Source organism: Lutra lutra, chromosome 6 (assembly GCF_902655055.1).
Source record: "Lutra lutra chromosome 6, mLutLut1.2, whole genome shotgun sequence".
In the NCBI taxonomy this organism is placed as follows: Eukaryota; Metazoa; Chordata; class Mammalia; order Carnivora; family Mustelidae; genus Lutra; species Lutra lutra.
In genome coordinates this window covers 89,730,077-89,753,562 of record NC_062283.1, presented here as the reverse complement: position 1 = coordinate 89,753,562, position 23,486 = coordinate 89,730,077, and the positions used below count along the sequence as shown (strand labels likewise).

The following is a 23,486-nucleotide window of genomic DNA, read 5'->3' as shown; positions in this document are numbered from 1 at the left end:
TAATTCACTGGTCCTTCTGGCTCCCATTTTTTCCCTAGCAACGAAAGAGTTTTTCCTTTAACTCTTTACTTCTCCCTGTCCTCCAGCTCCAGTAATCCTTTGGTTGCTAATATATTTGGTATTCAGGAAAATAAATTCCAATTTAGACCCACAGGGAAGCTTTTCAAAAAACAATTTACATTTGTGAAGTGAAAGTAGTGTAGTCCTCATCCGTGTGGGATTTTTTTTTTTTAAGATTTTATTTATTTATTTGACAGACGGAGATCACAAGTAGGCAGAGAGGCAGGCAGAGAGAGGGAGGGGGAAGCAGGCTCCTTGCTGAGCAGAGAGCCCGATTCGGGGGCTCCATCGCAGGATCCTGGGATCATGACCTGAGCCGAAGGCAGAGGTTTTAACCCACTGAGCCACCCAGGCACCCCATGTGTGGGAATTTTTATTTCATTATTTGCCAGCCATTACCTAGGGGAAGTTTTCACTGAGGTTAGACTTTTGTGGCATTGAAGGACAGGTGCTTTTAAATTCAACCAACTCTTTCCCTCCTTCACCGATTCATAAAGATGGATGATTATCCCATTTTTCTGAATGTTCCCAGGAATGTTATGTGTTGTTATGTTGTCTCAAATTGGGGAGTAGCTGACTTTGCAAAACGAATACTTGGATTTGGCTCTGGTCCTACAAAATTATCAGGGGGGGCTTGCCACGTGTGAAATACACAAAGCATTAAGTCAAACGGTTTCAAAAATTAGCCTACGAATGGATTATTCATTCTAGTGCATGAATAGATTTAGAGTAAGTACATTGTATTAGGAGAGTAGGAAGAAAAATAAATGTGTGTGGAGAATGGAGGCAACTTTAGGGAAACCCAGTGGAATTCACTAGTCCTCCTTTGATCAGTGTGGGAATCTCCTGAAACCCTTCTCTTGCCATTTGCATCGACCTGAGAGGAATTTGCAGGCTACTGCTGAAAGCAGCCCTCTGCCCCCAGACTCCCAAATGATCCCCTTTACCACTGTGATGTTTTTAGGGCATGCTACACATTTTATTTCTCTCTGAATGAAGCATTCACGTTGCCATTCAACATGTCTAGTTTGGGGTGCATTCTAAGTCAAATTATACAAGAAGCTATTTGTGGCATTCAGCAGCTGCAGAAAGAAGAGGCTGTTTGGGGGTGGGGGCAAGGGAGAGTGGTGGCGTTAAACACAATGTAAGTGAAGCTAGAAAGTTCGGAGTATAGTGTTATCATTGTTGATGGTTAGGTGTGATTGTATTGACAAGAGGAGGATGGAGGTTACTCTGTGACCAAGTGAATTTTATCCTATTTCAACGTGGGATGCCCTGCAGGCACAAGCTCTTGGTAGATGCTCTGGGGTAAATGCTCTGGGCTTTATTTTGATAACGAATGTGATCTAGCCTCCAGAGTCTGTGGCTGATTCCTCTATCCAGTGGGGTACAGTTGGTGAGTATCTCTCTTCAGAAAGCAGTTATAGTAAAATAATTCCATTTCATTCCATTGTGCTTGGACATCGAGACAAGCAGAGAACAGTGTGGGTGCTTTAGGACTGCCTTTGAGAGCTGAAATGTTTACTTGGTTTTAAATATGGTTCACTAATGAAAATTGATTGTGGCAGCCCCGTTTAAACGTGTCTTATCACGTAATGATTTATATGGACTGCTATGCACAAAGAGATGGGTGTTTCAGATAAGGGGATAAAAATGGGTTGAGCTGAGTCTTCTGAGAGCTGCTGTACAATGTGACAGAGGTTTGGGGGAAATTATTTGGCATTGTAAGAACCTCCCTGCATTATTTTCTCCCTAGGTATCTTACTTTTCTTTTTACTCTGGTTCAGGAAAACATTGCATGTCTTTATTATCGGTCAGATTTTTATAGCGCTTTCTACTCCCTTCTGCCTTTTTTCCTTAGTGAAAAAAAAAAAGCAATAAATAAATAAATAAATAAATAAAAATTGAGGTAGGTAATCAGTGTACAGAACTACAAACTCTCTGTACCTGTCTCTCTGGTTCCAAGCTTGCTACTTTTGACTGCATGTTGAAGCTACTGTTGGAATGCATGAGAAAGACTGCTAATGTCAATCCTTCCTATTTTAATTGTATCTGCTACAGTGTGAAGAATTCCATGATTTTTTTTTCTGCTGTTTCCAGCCCTGCTGATACTGAGGGGGAGGAGCTGAGCATATCGTTTTAACAAAGTCAGTGGCCAGCCATTACTTAGCATCAGCATTCTTGTTTTGATTACCATTTGATTTTTCTCAGATTCTGTGTGGGCCTAATTATGTGGGCTCTGCAGTCAACACGCCTCCCTTCCGTCCAGCTGTGTCGTAATTGTACTGCCATCAGGTCCCGGGGGTGGGGTGCACTTCCGCCGTGTGGGGACAGAAACCTGCCCTGGGAACTCCTGGCTTTAGAAACAGTAGGTTACTAGAATTTAGAGACACTGAATATATGTCCCCCTGTAATAACTGATGTCTTGTCTCTCGCTCTTATTTGTTGTTTGCTCATTAAAATTATCCTTATCTCTCGCAATTGACAAGAAAAACCAGTGAAATAACATGAAAGGTTGAGCTTAGAGGAAGGTTTGTTTGTGTCAAAAAAGGCTTTCCTTGACTTTAATGAAAGTTCTGTACTCCCTAGAATCATTCTGAATATCATTTTATGCCTGGCTGACCTTCCTTTGCTCCCGCTGTGACACCTCCAGCATAATTACGGATCCTTCCTAGCCCTCCTGCGTCATACCGAGCTAGGCTTTCTCCGTTTGAAGAATTCTGCTGTTGTCTATCCTGTAGTTGAGGACACTGTAATTTTTTTTTTTAAACCAACCCTAATGAGATAAATGTTGTCCTTGCCTAGGTCAACCTTTACCATTGCTAGAAAACCAAATACGGCTAGATATTTAATGTTGCTGTCAGTTCCTCAGCAAGCCAGAGCTGTCTATCTTAATTTGTCTGATTATCATTTTGCATGTGGACCAGCTGGCCTCTTGACAAAAGCAGTTGGTCACACCAGTTTATTAATTGTAGCGCTCATCTTAACCATATGTGAAACCATATAAGCAGTCACAGGAAGCAGAGGAAAGAAAAACAGAACAGTTCGTGAGATGGTTCCACTGCTTAGAAAATAAGGAGTCCAAATGATTCTTTTCTCTAAATCTTTATACATACTGATCATTAATTGTAACTAATTTAAGCAATGAGAAATACGCTTTTCCTTCAGTCATTTTATTTTTTATTTTTTTTTTTAAAGATTTTATTTATTTATTTGACAGAGAGAGATCACAAGTAGACGGAGAGGCAGGCAGAGAGAGAGAGGGAAGCAGGCTTCCTGCTGAGCAGAGAGCCCGATGTGGGACTCGATCCCAGGACCCTGAGATCATGACCTGAGCCGAAGGCAGTGGCTTAACCCACTGAGCCACCCAGGCGCCCCTCCTTCAGTCATTTTAAAGAAAGTATTTTTCTTTCTTATGGACAGTCTGGCTTCAGAATCCTTGTCTCTCTACATGGAAACACTCTCGTTTGGATATCTGTTTGGCAAGAGTGTATGTTTTGGTTGTAAAGTGGACCTCTTTTTTCTTCACTGTTTTTCGGTTAAATGTAGCTGTCCCGGATAGATTCAGAGATGTTTCACATCATTCACGGATGCTTCCTTAATCCACGCTTGGTTGCAGATGCTAGGCAGTTTATGAAAATTCACAGAGATTATGGAGTGTGGGTCTTTCTTCATTGGAGGGAGATGGGAACATTCTTTTGAGACCTGTTAAATCAGAGGCATTTCTTCCAAGCTCTTCTGTCAAGAGACAGTTAAGTAGCCAGGATCATTTTCCTGTGCGAATGTTTCACTGGCTACCAGTCCCCCTGCAGGGGGCGACCTTCTACTTTATTTCATCAGCCACCCCCGAACCCTCCCCACATGGAGTCTTCATTAGGATGTCCCCCTTTGTCCAATTTTAAAAAGTACAAGAGAGCCCAGAGTATAAAGCACTTTAGCTAATCACATGACTCTTAAATTAGATCTCTTAGATCATCACACTACACTTTGGCTTTTCATTCTACAATGAGGTTTTTTTTCTTTCTTCCTTGAAGATTTTAAAAGAAAGGTTGAAATTGATTTTTTTTCTTTTCAAATTTAAGGTTCATTTCCCTTTAAGTTATTTTTATTATAAAAGGATATAATTATGGTAAATTTAATAGCAAAGAAAATGAGTCTCTAAGATGTGATAGACCCCTAATATGCATTCTGTGTTTTGAATGATTGAATTAGGAAAGGTGAAGTGAGTTAAGTTGAGAATTGAACTAATTGATATGTAGCTCTACTTATATACATTATTTCTCTCCTGAATGAGCCTTTATATTCCTAATGTAGGCTGAGTAGAATGAATTAGATGAATCAGTACTAATGTGGGTAGACAGATTAGAGCTATACAACATTTCATGAATAATTGGTACAAGCCTAAGAGGCTTACAGTTAATGAAATTATTCCTTCTCTTTCTGTGAGACAGACGTATTTCCCTTTTGAGGATGTTCTCCTTGAAGCAAAATGGCCTATATTTTTGAAATAAAGAGTTATTAAAGCCCTGTCAAGGAATACCACTTAAGGTTAATATTTGAAGTGAAATTTGAAAAACAAACAGGGGCATGCCAAGTCAGGCTAAGTCAGGCATTGAACATTTCAGGTGGAAGACTGACAAGTGCAGCTGCATAGAAGCAGAAATGAGTGGACATTTGCAGCCCTGCCCCACCAGCTTTTCCCATTGAAGGGAGAGGCAGCGTAGGAGCCCAAGATGGAGGGTTAGTGTGGGTGTTGGATAGCTATGTGATGCACTGCAGGTCGCTTAGTTTGTAAAATGAAAAGGAGTGGATGGGATGCTCTTTGGGAAGGTCTTCAGCTCTGTCTAGGTAAATAGGAAATCTCCCTTTTTCAACTTGCCCTTGCCATATCCCTGCTCACGGGGACTTCCAGCCTCACGGCCCATTCCCTTCACAGAGCTCTCCACCATCAGTCCCACCTCATGCCCTGCATCTCCAATCTCCAGATTTTCCCGGGCCCTGCATTAGACATTGCTTCCTTCCAACCCTACAGGCAGGACTGAATTTCACATGCTGTGTCAGCAGGACTCCTTTGTGTTTTGGACTTTTGATTGGGGTTCTGTCTGCCTCGCCTTTGATTTGTTCAGCATTTGTCACATGAATATTGTGGCTTGACTAAACTAGTCACAGTGATAGCAGACGCTTTAAAATTGGCTGAGCAGATGGTAGCAATGGTTTTAGACTAAATTATTAACTAGGATCCACAGCAGAAGCCTTGAGCTTCAACACATGCAGAGTAAAGGGTATTTTCTAGCATCAGAATTAACTGGTCAAGTGGATGCCAGATCAGGTTCCTTCTAAAGAACTGATACATTATCATCTCCTAAGGTTTCCCTTTCTACACCAACCACCTCCCTTCACTGAGGTTTCCCTTTCTACACCAACCACTGCATATTGATGGAGAGATTTCCATCGGTCTTGTTTTCAATATGCCATATGATTCATCATTAAAGATTAATTCAGAAGCAGAAGGAAAAGAAGATCATTGTACCCCTGAAGTTCTAGAACACTGGAGATTTTTAGCATGCCTTCGTGAAATAACATAACTCAAGGGACAATTAATATAGTTCTTCATGAGTGTCTATCATCAGACACGTGTTTTCATTCAGGGAAAGTATTTCTACAACATTACCTTGCAAATGTGTGTGTGTGTGTGTGTGTGTGTGTGTGTGTAACTTCCTTAAGCAACCATAGAAAGCACAAGATGAAAATCATACCTGGGATATAACTGAAATTTCCCCACTTGTCTCTAAACGGCCTTTCTTTTATAGCTGGCTTATCTAAAACTAGTATCCTATCCAGGAAATGGACCTCATTGTGATGGCCCTCAACTCTCCTTTAATTTGGCATATTCCTTATTATAACTATTATTGTTTTGTTATTGTTATTATTATTATTTGACTTACCAGAGAGGCCAGCAAAATGTTCCACTTTTAGTTTGATTTCATTTTTTCCTCTAGCTCTTGTATTCCCTGTAAACTGGAAAAATTTTGTCAACAGTGTTTAACCTAATTTTACTGTAGGTGATGCTTCTCCTTGGTATTTTCACCACATCAGGGGCCACATGTATTACTTGTCCTATTAGCATCTGCTGGATTACGGGGATGGCAGGCTGGTCCTTTCACTGAGCACTTGCTCTAATATTCCTCTTATATGACAGCTCTGCAGTAATGGAACATAAAAATTGACAAGTGGATCAAAGAAGTTTTGAATGCATAAGGTCTTAGACTTTTGAGAGAGGATTAGTAGAAACTTGGAGAAAAATGCCTGATGTGAAAAAATGAGAGATCCTTTAGTCACATATAATCAACTCACCTTTTTGGGTTGTTTCTAATCAAATAAATACCTAACAGCCAGAACTTGTAGTCAATTTAGTTTGTCTTGAATAATATAAAGTATATTTTTTATCTCTGTGTTAAATCCTTACAGCTGTTTTTTTAATATCATAAATTACAATTGTGTCAACTGTAGATTTTTTTTTAAAGTCCTTTTATCGTGAAATTTTATCTCCCTGACATTCAATTTTATGTCTTGGGATCCTGTATTTTATCTGAGAGCCCTATTTTTTAAAGTTACTCTTTTATTTACACATTTATTGATTGTTATCAATTATTCTGCTGTGTTATTTGCTTTGCAACTTAATAATTGTTATTTTTATAAAAATTATAGACCTATGTAATTGCCCTCAGTGTGAAAAGTTTTTATAGAAACAAGAAGCACAATTCTTGCCTCCAAAAGTTAGAGTTGTGGGAAGACTTTGTTTCTTAATAAACGGGAGGGGGCACCAGCGTGGCTCAGTTGGTTAAGCAACTGCCTTAGGCTCAGATCATGATCCTGGAGTCCCAGGATCAAGTCCCGCATGGAGCCCTCTGCTCATCAGGGAGCCGGCTTCTCCCTCTGCCCCTCGCCCCTTTCATGCTCTCTCTCTCTCTCTCTCTCAAATAAATAAAATCTTTAAAAAGATAAATAAATAAACGGGAGGATAGGACTAAACTTTCTATAAGTTTATTACTAAAACATTACTATGAATGTTTAAGTAGATTGTTTTGTTAATTTTTAAATATTTCTCTCTTTTTTAAGATTTTATTTATTTATTTGACAGAGAGAGAGAGAGAGAGTGTACAAGCAGGGGAACAGCAGGCAGAGGGAGAAGCAGACTCCCCACAGAGCAGGGAGCCGATGTCAGGTTCGGTTCCAGGACCTTGAGATCATGACCTGAGCTGAAGGCAGTTGCTTAACTGGCTGAGCCACCCAGGCATCCCTAAATATTTCTAAAATCTCTTACTATTAAATGTACACTTTATTTTATAGGCCGAGGGGCCTTGTATTGGATGCTTTCTGCTGTGATGTTTTGCAGTGTTCCGGGTCTAAGAAGTACAAGAATGCTTGGGTGTGTCTGTGGATTTAAAAATTGTATTTCAAGTATTCTAACCATGTGTAAAGATAACAAGGATCCCTAAATTAACATAGTCATGTACAATCTTTTATTTCAGATGTTAAGCTTAATTTTTAAAAGTAGCCTAAAACGAATCAACAGTCAGTAAAAGTCCTGTTTATAGATAAGGTTGGGCTAAGAGCTCTCATGTTTTAAAGAGGTAAAATTCCTTTGAGAGGAACTTAATATTATCTTTTGGTATATTGCCCTGATCAGAACTCCATTATATCTCATTTTTCTTTCCCTTACCTCCCTTCCAATTTAGAGAACCACCATGAGCTTTACTGATTATTCCATTTTCAGTTGATCAAGGATTCACATTTTGTGTGATTCAAAATGTGTATACTACATGGCGTCACACCTGCGTATGACTCTTGTGGACAGTATTTGAAAATGTTCCTCTTTAGTAAGTACTGTTTCACAATGTTTGTGAAAGTTTTTTGTATTCAACATAAAGACTTTTAATGCCACAAACTCACTGAATGCACAGAAGAGGGCCTGAACTTTTGTCTAAGTGGAGATGGGGCCATGGGGGAAGAATTCAAGGGGGCTAGAAGCCTTTTCTGTGAGCTCTGGGAGACTTAGACAGTGCTGCTCTTAAGAAACTCCTAGGTTTAAACGTATCTTTTGTCCTTAGTAAAAGTAATGAGGTTGTATTTTAAGGCTGTACTTCAGACGAAGATGTGGGTGTTAAGAGAGTCATTTATTAAACAGCCAGATAGACTGGTTAAGACCAAGGTAGTTGTAGAAAAATGGCCCCGAATGAGCATTGATTCGGGCTCCTCACCTCGGGCACACATTGCTCCACTAGCGCCCAGCTTCTCTTGTGCCCCTGGTCCAGTGCATTCACACCCGCTGCTCATCTGGCACTAGTGATCTCTTTGAAATGTGACACTGGCCTTATAGCTTTCCCTTTTCAACTCCATCAGTGACTCCCTGGCCCACCAAAGAAAACCCACCCCCTTATGGGAAGAAAGGTCCTTCGCGGTCTGGCCCTGCCTCTCTCCACCTCCCTTGCCACCTTTTCCCCACATCACGCCCCCCCTCCCCCAAGCTTATCTGGAACCTCCCTGTGACCATGACTGTTTTCTCTGAGAGTTCCCTCTTCCACTTGTACTCCAAATGGGCTGGGTGCCCTTTACCATCTTTTCCATTAACATCATAGTCTTATCTCTCTCTGTGCTTGTTCACTACTTTATTATTCTTATCTCTTTGGGTGTTGCTCCATTGGACTCTGACCTTCCTAAGGTCAGGAACCAAGTTTGACTTACTTTTAACCTGGATGTCGGTTGTAGAAACGGGGAAGGGGGGTGTCAGTTAATAAGTTCTCTATGTAAAATTTCTGAGTGGTTCAATGCAAATGCATAGTTATAGGTAGAATTTTTAGACTATGTATTACTTTGCAAAATATTTCTATAACTCTTTGCTTGTATGTTGTATACCTACTCCTGGAAAGTAATCCAATCACTGTAGAAATAATCAGATAATTCCTAGGAGAAAAATTTTAAATGGTGGTCAGAAATGAGATTTCATTTCACTGAAAGACTAAGCAGAAATGTTGGAACGTTATAAGGATGCAAATATTTATGCAATAGTAGTGGTAATAGAATTCTCGAGGATAAGCCACCAGGATTGTTGAAGTGATGAGGAGCATATTTTTCTGTGTAACATTTGGCAGTATTTTTAAAGAACAGTGATTCTCAAATATTTTTATTATTTATGTGTCTAATAAGGATTTTTGTAAGGTACAATTAGTTGAATATACTAACTAAAGATATCTTTTCCCAGCTTTTAATATGTGCTAATGGAAGAGAAAGCAGGACACCCAAATTCTCCTCTTAGCTCCTACATTGCATTAGCTTCTAGATCTCAGTTTTCTCATTTTTGACTGAAGATGAAATGTACCCGTCTGGTTCATTGAAAAATTGACTATAATAGTTTTTATAGAAACAGGAAGTTCTTGATAACCAGTTGGGGTTTGGGGGAAAGCAGATTAGCTTAAATTAGCTGTCCAGCATGAGATAATGTGAAATTTAAGTAGAAGTTAGCAATATGGATCTGGAGGACATACAAATGAAAGACAATAGTGTGAGAGGAAGATTGAGCAGAGTCTTTAAAGGCAGTAGCATCATCTCTGGATCATCAGTCTTTTTCTGTAAAGGTCCAGATAGAAAATAGCTTCAATTTTACAGGCCATACGGTCTGTGTTGAACACAGCCCGAGAGCAGCCATAGACAATAGATAAACTAATGGGGTAGTGGTGTTCCATTACAAATTCATTGTTGGACACCACAATTGAAATTTCATAGAATTTTCACATCATGAAATATTATCCTTTAATTTTTTTTCAACTATTTAAAAAGGCATCAGCTAGTTTTGGCCAAAGGGCCTTAATTTGCTGACTCCTGCCTTTTCTCCAGTAAAAGCATCAAGGTTTCAAGAGGGAATAAGTAAACAGCGCCTGACACATGTTTAACGACAGGCCCTTTGAAGCTTGTTAAGAGTTTGTTAGAACTAGGGGCACCTGGGTGGCTCACTGGGTTAAGTGCCTGCCTTCGGCTCAGGTCAAGATCTAAGGGTCCTGGGATTGAGCCCTGCATCGGGCTCTCTGCTCAGCAGGAGCCTGCTTCCTTCTGCCTCTTTGCCTACTTGTGATCTCTCTCTCACTCTCTCTCTGTCAAATAAATAAATAAAATCTTAAAAAAAAAAAAAAGAGTTTATTAGAACCCAGAGAAGGAACAGTGAAATGTAGGAAAGGAGCAAGTGTTATACACAGTGTTGATGAAAAGCTCAAGAACTGGGTCATTTGTGGTATGTAATTAAAGATAATTAGAAGAGGAGATCGAAGACCATTGGTACTATGGTTCCTGGTGACCACTGGGAATTTTTTGTAAGTGAATAGAATTTTAGGCATTAGAAAAGATAGTGTATAGTACCTGGGAGTGATAGTTTTAGAGCAATCTTTCATGGAGGTGATAGTTTAACTCTGAGACAAGTAAACAGACTGAGGTCTGTGAAGTTGATTCCCCTTCTGTGAAAGCATGACTGACCCTTCATTAAGCTGAGGACTGCTTAGCTATGTCTTAAGAGTTTACTCATCTATGTGACGAATATATATGCTTACCACATATCAGATACTGTTCTAAGGACTTTATCAATAATAACTCCTTAAATTCTTATAATAACCTTGCCACATAAATACTTTTATTTTCTCCATTTTACAGATGAGAAAACCAAGGTATAGAGAGGTTCCTCCTGTAGTAAGTGACTAGTATACTGGATGGGATGGCTCCAGTATTGGGCTCTTCATGCCAACCTATCCTATAATGTCAAATTTACCATGTTAGGGCCCCTGGGCACCAGGGTCAGATGGTTAAGCATCTGTCTTCAGCTCAGGTCATGATCTCTAGGTCATGGGATGGAACCCCACAGTGGGGCTCCCAGCTCAGGAGAGAGTCTGCTTCTCCCTCTCCTCTGCCTCTCCCCTTGCTTGTGCTCCTTCTGTTGCTCTCTCTCTCTCTCTCTCTCAAATGAATAAATAAAACTCTAAAAAAAATTTTTCCCATGCCTGGGATATTTAAACTTTTTTCCCCCTGCTATTTATAGAGCTAAAGTTGGAAGAGGAGGTACCATGGATTTATTTATTTTCTGTTGAATGTATAAATGGAGCTATTAAAAAAATACTAGACACTTCCATTAAAAACCTGGCTCTTAAATAAACTATGACACGGAGACAGTGCAAATTATAAGCCTGTTCTCATGCTGATATGCCGGCTGTAAAGTAAGAGATGATGAAATTATTGGGGAAATCTTTATAAGTAATAAGCTCTTTCAGAATGTAAACTGATGTGTCATGATGTGGTAAATACCCTAATTTATTTGGCTAGTATCTGAAGATCTGGACTTGGAGGGGGGGCAGCACGGAATGATGCCTAGAGGACAATGTGGCCTGGAGCCCAGCATGGAAGCCTGCTCCCAACTCCCAGCCTTACCACTGACTGGTGTGCAACCAAGTAGTGCTGTCATCTGGACGCAGCTACGGCCGCTTACTATCAGACTTAATACCAAGTGAGGAAGGAAATTCCTCCCCGTGTGACTCCTACTGCAGTTCATTTGCTTAGAGCACACCTCTGACTTCCTACTTCCTAGTGGACTAGAAGGGTCTTCCCTCCCTCCCCAACCAACCTTCTCCACCCCCTACCCCTTCCCCACTACCCAGTGATCATATCCCCTGTTTAAATGAGAACCAGTGGATTCACTGTAGATTTTTGTTTTATTTCCATCTCCTCCTTAAGGTTTGTACTAACATTTCATCTTTTCCATGAGGTCTGCCCTGACTCCTGTTTAACACTGCCGTCTGGCCTGCTTCCCTAGCCCTACCATCTTTTTTATTCTTCTCAGCCTTTTCCTTTGTCCATTCACTTACCACCTTCTAACACGCGGTACAGTCGTTTACTGTGAAATCATACAAGCCCCTTGAGGGCAGGGATGTCCTGGAGGTAAGGTACCCGAGATGCGTGGTACCGAGAATGTTCTCGGTATTTACCTTTGGACTGAATGTGTGGATGCCGCCGTTGTAGACATGAAAAGCTTCAGGCTGTTTCCAACCCCGAGTATGTCGAGTGACATGGAACCTCCGAACCTTGGGGGTTGTGAATCAGAAAGCTTTTGTCTAGAAGCTCACCCGCTACTACTTGTCTCTCGGGCAGTGAGGCTGAGACGGGCAGTGAGGCTGAGACGTGGCTCTTGAAGTAGAGCGAGGTCACTCTTGCTTATAAATCTGTTTTCCTAGGGGGAATTTCGCTTGCTAATTGAAGGCAGCTCTATAATTTAACTTGGGAGTCATTTCTCATTTGAGTCGTTTCTTGTTTGCCATCTGGCCATGTAATTACTTTTAAGTAAAACTATGTACAGGATGAAAGAGCACAAATTGGAAATCCGATAATGTGGATGGTGAGATGATAATATGTGTGTGGTTTTTTTTTTGTTTGTTTGTTTGTTTGCTTTGCTTTTGCTGTTGTTCAAAAAATAAGATTAAGGGGGGGGGCATTTGAGGAGGAATCATTCCAGAGCTTTCCTTAGAGGGAGCCCCTTATATAAATTTTCTTCTTTGACTAAGAGCTTTTGTTATAAACGAAATGTTTTGAATTAGTGGATTATTACATTTTTCCATTCATTTATAAGTCTGGCCCTAAACTGTGAAACCAGAGGTTGTCTAACATGTCTCCAAAGCTGTTCTGCTGCGAAGTGGAACCGGGCAGAGGTGTGAGCATCATTCTTTCCTTTCATCCGTTTTCTTAGTATTCTCCAGTCTGTATTCTTTTCCTTTTTGTTCCAGTCCCTTCACCCCGGAAGTTACTTTCTTAGTGCCAGCCTGAATATTATTATTTCTGAAGCTTCCCTTTCACTTTGCTCCCCCAGTTCTTGGAGGTTAATTGCAAATGGACAAAAGAACCAGAACCCAGTACTGTATATTCAAGTTCAAGAGAAACCTAAATAATGTTTGTTTGGAATTACTGTTCTCCCTCTTGGGTAGGGGCGGGGGAGGGGAGGAGGCTGGAGTGTGGAATTTTTAAACCAGGTGCTTAGATGATAATTAAATTTAAAATACAGATTTAAATCATTAGGGTACAATTGTAATGCTGATGTTCAGTCACTGGCAAAAACCAAACCAATCCAAAACAAACAAACAAACAAATAAAAAACTGGGTGAGAAGACCGGAGGTACTAATTTGCATGAAAATGCAACCAAGTCATCACTTAGAGCTCTGTGGAAATTCTGTTTGTAAAAGTTTTACTGCTTGTAAACGTTCCTTTGGCGTGGGAGGCAGAACGTGGGGGTGTGGTCAGGGAAACAATGGTTTGGCTCTGTCCCCCCCCAACCTCCAAATCAGTTCGAATGCCTGAATTAACTGGAGAGTCAAAGAACCAGAACACACTTGCTGTAAGACTTTTGGGCTCCAGTAAACAGATCTGGATGTTCCTAGTAGCCTAGTGAAAATGGGGAATACATTTGCTTCACCTTGACTTGCATAGAGGAAGATCTGCACTATTTTCACGGATTCCACAGAGAAGAAACTTTGGATCAGTTGAAGAGAAAGTGAATAAATGAGCACCGAGGCAGAAAGACTGATGTGGCTATCATGCAAATAAGAACTCTGATTGGCTTTCTCTTTCTTTCTGTACACTTTGTCACTGCAGCTCTCAGCCTTAAAGATTAGGTTTCAGTGGGAGCTTTTCAGGTTCAAGGACTGTTAATGGCTTGTAACTGCCTGACAATAAACTCAGCCTCAACATTACATCAGCCCCCAGCAGATGTCTAAGGATTTGAGACTGGAGGGAAAAAGTTAGAATCTGGAGCAGAAGGATACAGCTTACTACCTGCCTGATGGGCTGAGCTTTTAATGTGATTTAAATTTCTAAGCCCTATGTACGCATCCTGGAAATGGTGGCCTTCATTAATGCAAAGATCAAGTCTTTCATTAAACTTTTTAAGAAAAAAAGTAAGTAATTTCTCCTCCCCCCTCTCCGCCCCCCCCACCCCGCGCGCGCGCGCGTGTGTGTGTGTGTGTGTGTGTGTGTGTGTGTGTGTGTGTGGTACTATTTCATCTTCTTGAGTGATGGAATTGGAATGTGAAAACATTAATTAGCACAAGTTAAACTCCATTCTCTACTAAGTTGTTCAAATACCTCTGACTTTTATAACTCTAAGGCAGAATTATGTGATTTTTAGCATGTCTTATTTATTTATGGTTGGAATTTTAGGTGAATTCACTTCTGTGCTTCTCAAAAGAAGCCCTTTGAAAAAAATGGGGGTGGGGGAAGCCTTGTATTTACCTTATCTCTGCCTTGATATATGTTTTTTTAATTCTTCAGCTTACCGTGCAGGGAGGCTGTGTGATCTATCCTGTATTTTTTATGGGGATGATCCTCTAAAACTCCCCGGAATTCTCTGTTACATATTTCAGAGCTCTGGGACAAACTGTCTAGACTGATCAGTCACTGTACAGTACACAGCGTTTGTAGCATGGCTTCATTGTGTACTGACCCTTGGTTTACATGTCTTTGATCCAGGTGCTTCTCCTTTCTCCGCAGAGTGTAAATATTACAGATACATGGTTTTGTTTTTACATAGCTGTTGGCTTAGTTTAGTTGAGCTTTTGGGCCAGTGATTTAAACTAGATTAATGTGGTTGGGTATGAGCATTGGTAAGAGAGACCTTGGAGGAAGCAACAAAGAACAACGCTCTAGGCTCATTTTCTGCGGCTCCCTCGGTGGGAGGCTGTCTTTGGATGGACTGATTAAAATCTGCCCTGGCATGAGTGAGATGCTCTGAGAAGAGACAACTGTGCTTTCATGGGAGCCAGTTGGTAGCTGTACAGTGGGGCCAGTGGCAGGACTGCACAGACGCAATTATCATTTCTTGGATTTGATTTGAAATTGGCAAATAGGAAGTTTCACTTTTAAATAGTTTTCAACTATGAAGTGTGGTAGTTCAGTCTTCCAAATAAATGCACACCAGCAGGAAACATTGCAATTAACTGTGGCTGCCGTTTGGAGGACATAGGGTGAGTTCCGTCTTACGCGAGATTATCAGGCACGTAAATAAGGGCCACATCCTATCTTTGTGGATTTTATGTATTAAGATTGGTAATTACATGCAGCACACAGAACAGTTTTTCAACTGAGGTTGAGGTTACGTGAACTACCAGGTTCCTAATTTACATGCTTTTGTCAAACGTTAAAAGTGGAAAGCACACAGACGTTTCTGTTTTTAGTTTGATGTCTAGTTCGCGATGTTTATTTTCCCATTTAGTAATTTATGGGGAAGGTGGGATGATTTGAGAAATGAGGCTTACAGAATTTAGTAGCTGTAGAAAAGATGGGTTGATAGGTTAATGGGTTATGGGGGAGTGCTAACCTGTGACTCAGGTTCCCAGGAGTGCAAAGAAAGGCCAAGTTCCCCTTTAGCGATACAGGTCTAAAGTCAGGGTCTCTGTTACCGTAGATGAATTTCACTCCTGCCACAATCATGCTTTACATATATTAATTCATTTGGTCTTTGTAACAGCTCTAATGCTGTGCTGTTGGGTACTGTAAGTGAATTTGAAATACATTAGAACAGAAAGGTTCAATAGTTGATGCATGCTTATTCATTTTATTGTGAGAATCTGTTTATGGTCTCGTTTCCAGGGACATACTGTGTTGTAAGAATGTGTATGCTCAGTGTGCTCTCTGTAGCCTACTTCAGAGTCAGGAAAGACTTGCCCCTGGCTCACAATTCTAGGATCTGCTGGTTTTATTTGTCACCCCCAGGAAATGCTTCAGCACAGGATTTTCCTCTAAAATTGCCTAGGCTCCCCTACATCTGACTTACAGCAGCAGATATGTAGAAAGGGTTAAAAACTGTTGATGCGTGTATTTGGTGCTGTAGCTTCATGGTGGGCTCCGCTGGTATCCCCAACTCTGTCTGTGTTTCAGGAACAGAAAGTAGACACGGAGATCCCAAGCCCTAGGTGGATCAAGGAAAATTATTTAGAAGATTTAGGATACTCATGATTACCTGTTGTTTCCCCTCTGATGTACTCTTTTGTACTGGGAAAACTCAATTGAACTGGGTTATGGTGGGAAGGGTCAATTGCATTGGAATTTAAAAAAAAATTTTTTTAATATAACAACATTCTTTGGGAAAAAAGTATTCCATGAAAGCAGGAAACAGAGAAAGTTTGTAGCACAAATTGATTTCTACTTCTATTAGACATGCTATTTAAATATATTTCACTGAATGTTTATGCTTAATTTTTTAAAAAAAGTTGAGTTTATTACAATGATGTTTTAAAGTAATGCTTTAGAGAGGAAACATTTGGTCTGTGCCTCTTGGTAGGAAATTTGTTTCTGTCTTGGCAATCTAACATTTACTGTTACAAAGGCAGTGTATAGTTGGATAATAAATACTCATTGTGGCAGAGTTAAGTAGGAATTGGAGGTCTCTTTCAGTTTTCTTAATTGTTTTCTGACTTTGGAGTCAGGGGAGGGCCTGAAATGCTGGGAAGCAAGTAACTGAAGAAATAATTCTATCAAAATGTGGTGGGGGATGATGGGCAGTTTCAGCTTTTCCTTCAAGAGACAAAACACTGTGAAGAACCCCTAGAGCCTAGTTAAACCTTACGCAGAATTTGCCCCATTTCCCCTTTTTTGGCCCTTACCCCATGGATGTGTTAGGCACCAAGAACCCATCTTGATGGAAAATATTTGGAGCCACTGACGCTTACTTGGGCACCAGAATTCATGCTGCCTTTCTTTCTACAGCGGTTTCCAACCTCGATGAGGAGAGTCGATGGACAGTCCACTACACTGCTCCATGGCACCAGCAGGAAAATGTGTTCCTTCCCACCACAAGACCACCCTGTGTAGAGGACCTGCACCGCCAAGCCAAGCTCAACCTCAAATCAGTATTGAGGGGTAAGATTGCCTCCCCCCAGCTTGCTGTTCTTGGAGTACTGGCAATTAGAATTGAAAGCACAAATGTGATCGCTCTTTGTAAAAGAAGATCTATTTATAATGAACACATGGTATGCTGGTTTTTAAAGACTAGATCATAAATACTTCCAGCCTAATACATGCCTAATAGGTTCTGGTCTCTGTAGAAACCTGCCAGTTTACAGACATGCAAATCTATCCTCACCGAGCCCACCCCTGCTTGGAAACTCTCTTTAGCCTGTTCAAACCACCAGTACTAATGTAATCCAAATAAACCCCTGCTGACATGCAGAATTTTGCGCCTGTCTTTTTTTAAACCATTGTAGGTATTCAAGGCAAATTTGTTAAAGCTAATACTTTCTAATGGTTTGTTCTGTTTAGTTCAGGTTGGGTGGAAAGGGGACCTATATATAGATTTTGAGTTCAAAGTGGTTTGTTTATCAGGACTTGGGCAGCACCCAGCTGCTCTCCTCTTAAGCATTGGTTCTGTCAACAGATGGGCAGAGTGCCCTGCGGGCGGTAGGAAATATATAGGAAGAGTCTCCTCCTATATCTAGTTTAAAAGCTTCATTTTTCTTCACATTACTATGGATGTTAAGAAGTGTAACTGTGGGAAGGAGGGCTTCTCTTAAAAGTGGTAAAGAAGTTGTTCTTTAAAAGAGGAAGGAATGTCTGTTAAGATTCAGAGACTTTTTCCTTAAAAAAGCAAACTAAGGTTCTTGTTCTACCAGATGCTGCTGCCTCTACCAGTTTTCTCCTCCCAGGCAATATTTGGGACATTGTTTATTTAAAAAATGCTTGTTGTCAGGGCACCTGGCTGGCTCAGTCGGACGATCACGTGACTCTTAATCTCAGGGTCTCGAGTTTGAGCCCCACATCGGGTGTGGACATCACTTTAAAAAAAAAATGCTTAAAAACTATTTGTTGTTTTGTTGTTTATCTGAAATTGAAATTTAACTGGGTGTTCTGTATCTTACCTAATAGTGAAAAACTTAAATCTAGAAGAAGTCTTTTTTTTTAAGTTTTTATTTATTTACATGATAGAGATCACAAGTAGGCAGAGAGGCAGGCAGAGAGGGGGGAGCAGGCTCCCTGCTGAGCAAGTGCCCAATGTGGGGCTCGGTCCCAGAACCCTGAGATCATCACCTGAGCTGAAGGCAGAGGTTTAACCCACTGAGCCATCCAGGTACCCCAGAAATCTGTTATTGATTCAAGGAAAACCCAGCATGAGGACCTCAACTGATACTTATTAAATACTTGTCTACATGCCAGATTCAGTTCTAAACCCATTACTCTTATTATATCATTTAATCCCCAGAATAATGCTGCTTATTATTATGCAGATTTTACAGGTGGTAAAACAGAGACACACAGATCTGAAACTTGCTAAGATCTCTAAGTTAGTTAATGGCAGAACCAGGTTTTAAACTTGGACAGTCCTAGGCTACAGAACCCATATTCTTAACTGCTGCATTATATTGCCTTTAACATTCATTTGTTGGAACTCTTTTCATTCTGGTAGAAGTGCAGGCTATAAAGCCAGGGGCTTGGGTCTCAAGGAATTTGTACGTACTTCTATAGTACAAATCAAGTGCCCAAAATTGTTCTGTTAGGAGTTAGAAAAAGCAGAAAATTTCTGCTTCGAGAAAGAAGGAATAGCTATCACTAGACTCACAATAGATAGGGTATTCTGAACAGAACTCTTTATAAACATTTTAGATGATAGCCTTATTTTTCTTCCTTGATGCTTTTCTAATGCTTAGAAAAGCAGTATGTATCTTATAATATCTTATGTATCTTACAGTATCTTACAGTATCTCATATCCTGTGGTCTTGGCTTTGGACTGTCCAGAGCTGAGATTATTGGGTCCCCCTTTTATGTAGCCTGCCTAACCTGTGTATTTAGTGACCAAAAGCTTAAATGGAAAGAATTCGATTAGTTGGCCTCTTCTGTTTGGCCTTGGCATTGTACTTCAACCTTTGTTGCCTTCATGATATACCTAAATCCAGCCAAAATTTCTTCTATATCCCTTCCCTATGATTTATCTTCCGTACATTTCGACCAAGAGCGTCTCTCCTTATAGTTCACCTTCTCCCCCAAAATAATTAATAAGAATATTAAATGGCACAGTTCCCAGGACAAACCCCAGAGGCAGTGCCGTTGTTAACATTTCTCTCTGAGCTAGGAACAACAGAGCTCTGCATGGCTGGCTTGTAGAGAACGCTTACAGGAAGGTATGTGTGAGTTTGAGGATTCAGGACTGGCTGTTTTTTGATTGCTCTCCAGGAAGTTGTGCTTCACGGCCTCTTTCATGTATTTGCAAGTATCAGATCAGAGTTTCTCTTTTCTTCCCTGAGAAAATTGACCATCTATATATAGATTTTTCTGGTTTTATTTTCCTTTTGATTATTCAGTAGCTTCATGTGAAACATCATCACCACTGGTTTTGCCTACACTTGAAGGTCAATGCTTTAGTAGCTGCTCTCATGTCCTAAAACACCTCATCGAAGGGATTTGCTATTAATAAAGTTAATAACTTTGGAAAATTCTTGGAGCTCAACTTTTATTTTTATTTTATTTTTTTTTAAGATTTTATTTATTTATTTGACAGAAATCACAAGTAAGCATAGAGGCAGGCAGAGAGAGAGGAGGAAGCAGGCTCCCTGCTGAGCAGAAAGCCCTATATGGGGCTCGAACCCAGGACCTGGGATCATGACCTGAGCCGAAGGCAGCGGCTTAACCCACTGAGCCACCCAGGCGCCCCGGAGCTCAACTTTTAAAGTTTGGATTTAAATACTCCTGAAGAGATTTTTAGATAAATAATAACTTTTTTTTTTTTTTTTTTTTTTTTTTTTTTTAAATGTTTTTTCTTTTATTTATTTGTCAGAGAGAGGAGAGCGAGCGAGCACAGGCAGACAGAATGGCAGGCAGAGGCAGAGGGAGAAGCAGGCTCCCCGCCAAGCAAGGAGCCCGATGTGGGACTCGATCCCAGGACGCTGGGATCATGACCTGAGCCGAAGGCAGCTGCTTAACCAACTGAGCCACCCAGGCGTCCCAAATAATAACTTTTTAAAGCAGTGATTGAGGAAGACGAAATGTGGAAGAGCATCTGAGTGGTTTCCTCTTCATTTATTTACTTTTAATCACATGCACAGAAACTTTACATCCCAAACTTCCCCTCCTACACCATGTTCACAACCTGAGTTAATAAACACAAGTGCGGAGCATTTATGGCCTCAATATCAGTGAAGATTAAAAAGAAGAAATCTGGTCCCTGAATGTATGGCACTATGAAGACATGAGATTATATAAAGCTATCAGTTTAAGTTAATTTGCCCTCAATGTTCTTCACTTAAAGATATAGAAAGGTAGCTAATTATCCACTATGAGTGATCTGTTTTGTTCCTTCTCTTCTTACTGTGACCTTATCCATAATTTTCAGGAATGAAAGCTGTTCATTAATGTTGTAGGTTGGTGCTTTTTTTGTAATCATCAAATGCCATCATGTTAAGTTCTGCCAGGTTTAGGGGAGCTCAGCTGTCCTCTGGAGGATCATAAAATGTGGAGGGAAGTGATGCAATGAGTACTAGTTAAATTAATAACTAAGTGTTGTAAATATTCGCTTATTAAAGTAATGCAGAAATGCTTAAGTTGGTAGAGTGAGGAAGGCATGGGTTTACTTAAAAATGTTTTTATGAAAAAACTGTTTGAGTTGGCACATAAAGACAGATAATAGACTCAGTTTAATAAGCATTTGAGCGTCAATTCTGTACTATGCCAGGAGTTTTTTGTTGTGTGTTTGCTTGCGTTTGTTTTCTTTGGGGGGTGGGAGGGACTATGCCCAGAGTTTTTAAATGAACTAGGAAAAGTTCATGGGTCCTTTAAAGAGCTGAACTTGCTACTTTGTGTCAAGATTGAAGTAAATAGACAGTGATGTAGTGGAGATGTGTATGATGTGCAGTGTGCAGGCAGAGAGCTCAGTCTGCTGGAAAAGAAAAGCATTGGGAGAAACCCCCCCCCGCACCACCACCACCACCACCACCACCTGCCCACTCTCTGATCCCGCCACCGAGGAGGAGGTGGGCATCATGTGGCATATGGAATACCCAGAGCAGGTGTCTTCTGTGTGCAAATGTACTCTGTGCTGGTCCAAATAGGTCCAAATTAACTCAGGTTCGTATCTGTTGTTGGCTAGTCTCTGGAGAATTTGGTAGAATTTGGTGACCATGCTCTTAGACCAAATGATTTGATTTTGGTGATTTGTTATGAGAGATGTAGGTAATGATTTACTGCTAATGACCTTACAAACATGGACCTGATTTAAAAATATTACTTTGATATTTGGCTCAACAGGACATCTGGCTGGCAGCGAGTAGTTAATTTCTGAAGGTGGATCCCATTGTCTAATAAGAATTCATTTATTGGGGCGCCTGGATGGCTCAGTGGGTTAAAGACTGCTTTTGGCTCAGGTCATGGTCTCAGGGTCCTGGGATCGAGCTCCACATTGGGTTCTCTGCTCAGCATTCTGCCTGCCTCTCTGCCTGCTTATGATCTATCTGTCAAATAAATAAATAAAATCTTAAAAAAAAATTTTTTTTTTAAAGAATTCACTTATCTTTTAACTGTATTTCCAGAAGAATTCTACCCTTTTAATCTCCATGGTTGTTTGAACCATTCATGAACTTCATCTGAATTAGATGGGATGATAGGTAACCTTTACCTAAATATCTATGTGGATAATTTTTAGCATTAGTCAAAGGGCCACATTAAATGGGAAAAGGGGGGTTGAGGGATGGGGGTGGTTAGGTTAGGCTGAATGAAGTGTTCAGATTTTATTTCTTTTAGAGCTTTAGGACCGCATTCAATAGTTAGGAGCATGTCAAAGGCTGAAATAAAGACATGTTATTTTCAAGGCTCCATCCCCCAAAAGCCCAACCTGGGAGAGAGAGAGAAACACAGTTTCTCACAGTATGTTTAACAGACAGTTTAGTTACTGTGTCCACGTCCACTCCTGCCAGAATTAGTTCACAGAGCATCTGTTGTTGTATCGAAAATGTTCCCTAGTCACTGCTATCCTTCCTGAAGAAATACATTTTAACAGGTCAGCGCAGTCTGTGGTTCTAGAATTAGAAGTGTGAGCACAGGGAGGAATGGCGGATCTGGCCTGTGTTAATTCAGTCAGTGGGTTATATATATTATAGGAATTGAGGATTTACAGTGTGAAGAAATGACGGTTTGTACCAACCGGTTAAAAACAGTAGTTGTTGTTTTTTTTTGTGCGTGCGTGCGTGTATGCTTCCCAACATGTTCAATGCTGGAGAAGGGTACACCTCTCTCAAAGTTATGGACAAGGTTTCCAGGTAGTTTCAGCGGGGTTCCTCTGACAGGTCGTGACACACAGGCTTTATCTAAGGCTCACTGCATCTGCCTTTTATGTCAGGAAGCTTCCTCGTTGGCCTTTGGCTTAGATACGTCTGTTCTGGGAAAGGTTGCGGGATTCTCTCTGGATTTGATGAGGTGGCTTGGCTATCTTACCTGGCTGCTTTGGGCACGTGGGTCCTGTGGGTTTGGCCATAGATGCTCCTGTTGGGGGTCCTGTGGCACTTCTCATGGGACTGTTCGGGGGATGCTTTTGGAGGTGTGGGCTTGTGGATGTTGACCAAGAGCTCTCTCTCCTGGAATGGTCCATCTGCTCACCGCTGCGGACGCACTGAAGATGAACATCTGCTTTGCCCACCTGTGCTAAACATGGATTATTTTTCTTCTCTGTTACTTTTTTAAAACTATGACATAGAACATAAATACCTAAAAACATTGTACAATGTAACAAATAGTTATAAAGCAAATATCAAAAGAACCATTACCCTGGTCAAAAAGTAGACTAAGACCTAAACTCCAGAAGCCTCTTGTTCTTGCTTTCCAGTAGGGAAAAATTCAGGTTTAATGAAGAGAGTCTGGGTCACATCTAGGTTCAAATCCTGCCTGTTATGTACTAGATATCTCTGATTTGAGTTTAATTTTGATTTTTGTTTATTTGGCAATTTGACCTTGTTTATGCATCTGTAAAATAAAGACCATCATATCTGTGTTTATGGGGAAAAAATTAACGTCCCTTTGCCAAGTATCTCAGAGTACCTGCCCCTAAAATTGGAAGCAGTGTTTGTAGAGGGAAGGGTGCATTTTAAGTGCAACAGAATATGGATACGAAGTTGCAAATCTCAGCCCTCTTTCCCAAATGGCTATCCTGATTTAGCTGATGCTTTCCTTCCTACCTGTTATGCTCCAGAGATATGCTGATGGGAGGAGGGAGAGGAAAGGAACCAGAAATATCAGTCCGATGACAAGGACAGCTACAGACACTTGGCACTCAGTGTCATTTTGTCCGTATAAGCAAGGTGACTTTTTCTCCTACCCACCTTCAACCTCTGAAAGAGCCTAGATTGCTAGAGCTGGAAGGGACCCCCCACATCC

General features: G+C 40.7%; 1 protein-coding gene across 5 annotated transcripts in view; it reads left to right on the top strand.

Annotated features, from left to right (window-relative positions):
- NHSL1 (NHS like 1) overlaps positions 1 to 23,486 on the top strand; it is a 249,826-nt gene that overhangs the window by 152,650 nt on the left and 73,690 nt on the right. For 3 of the 5 annotated variants that reach the window (XM_047732101.1, XM_047732102.1, XM_047732106.1), the window contains exon 2: positions 16,844 to 16,996. In XM_047732101.1, the coding sequence (XP_047588057.1) occupies positions 16,844 to 16,996 (153 nt within the window). Of the gene's footprint in view, positions 1 to 13,472; positions 14,042 to 16,843; positions 16,997 to 23,486 lie in introns of those variants that run through there. The other 2 variants (XM_047732105.1, XM_047732104.1) reach the window with 2 other exon arrangements.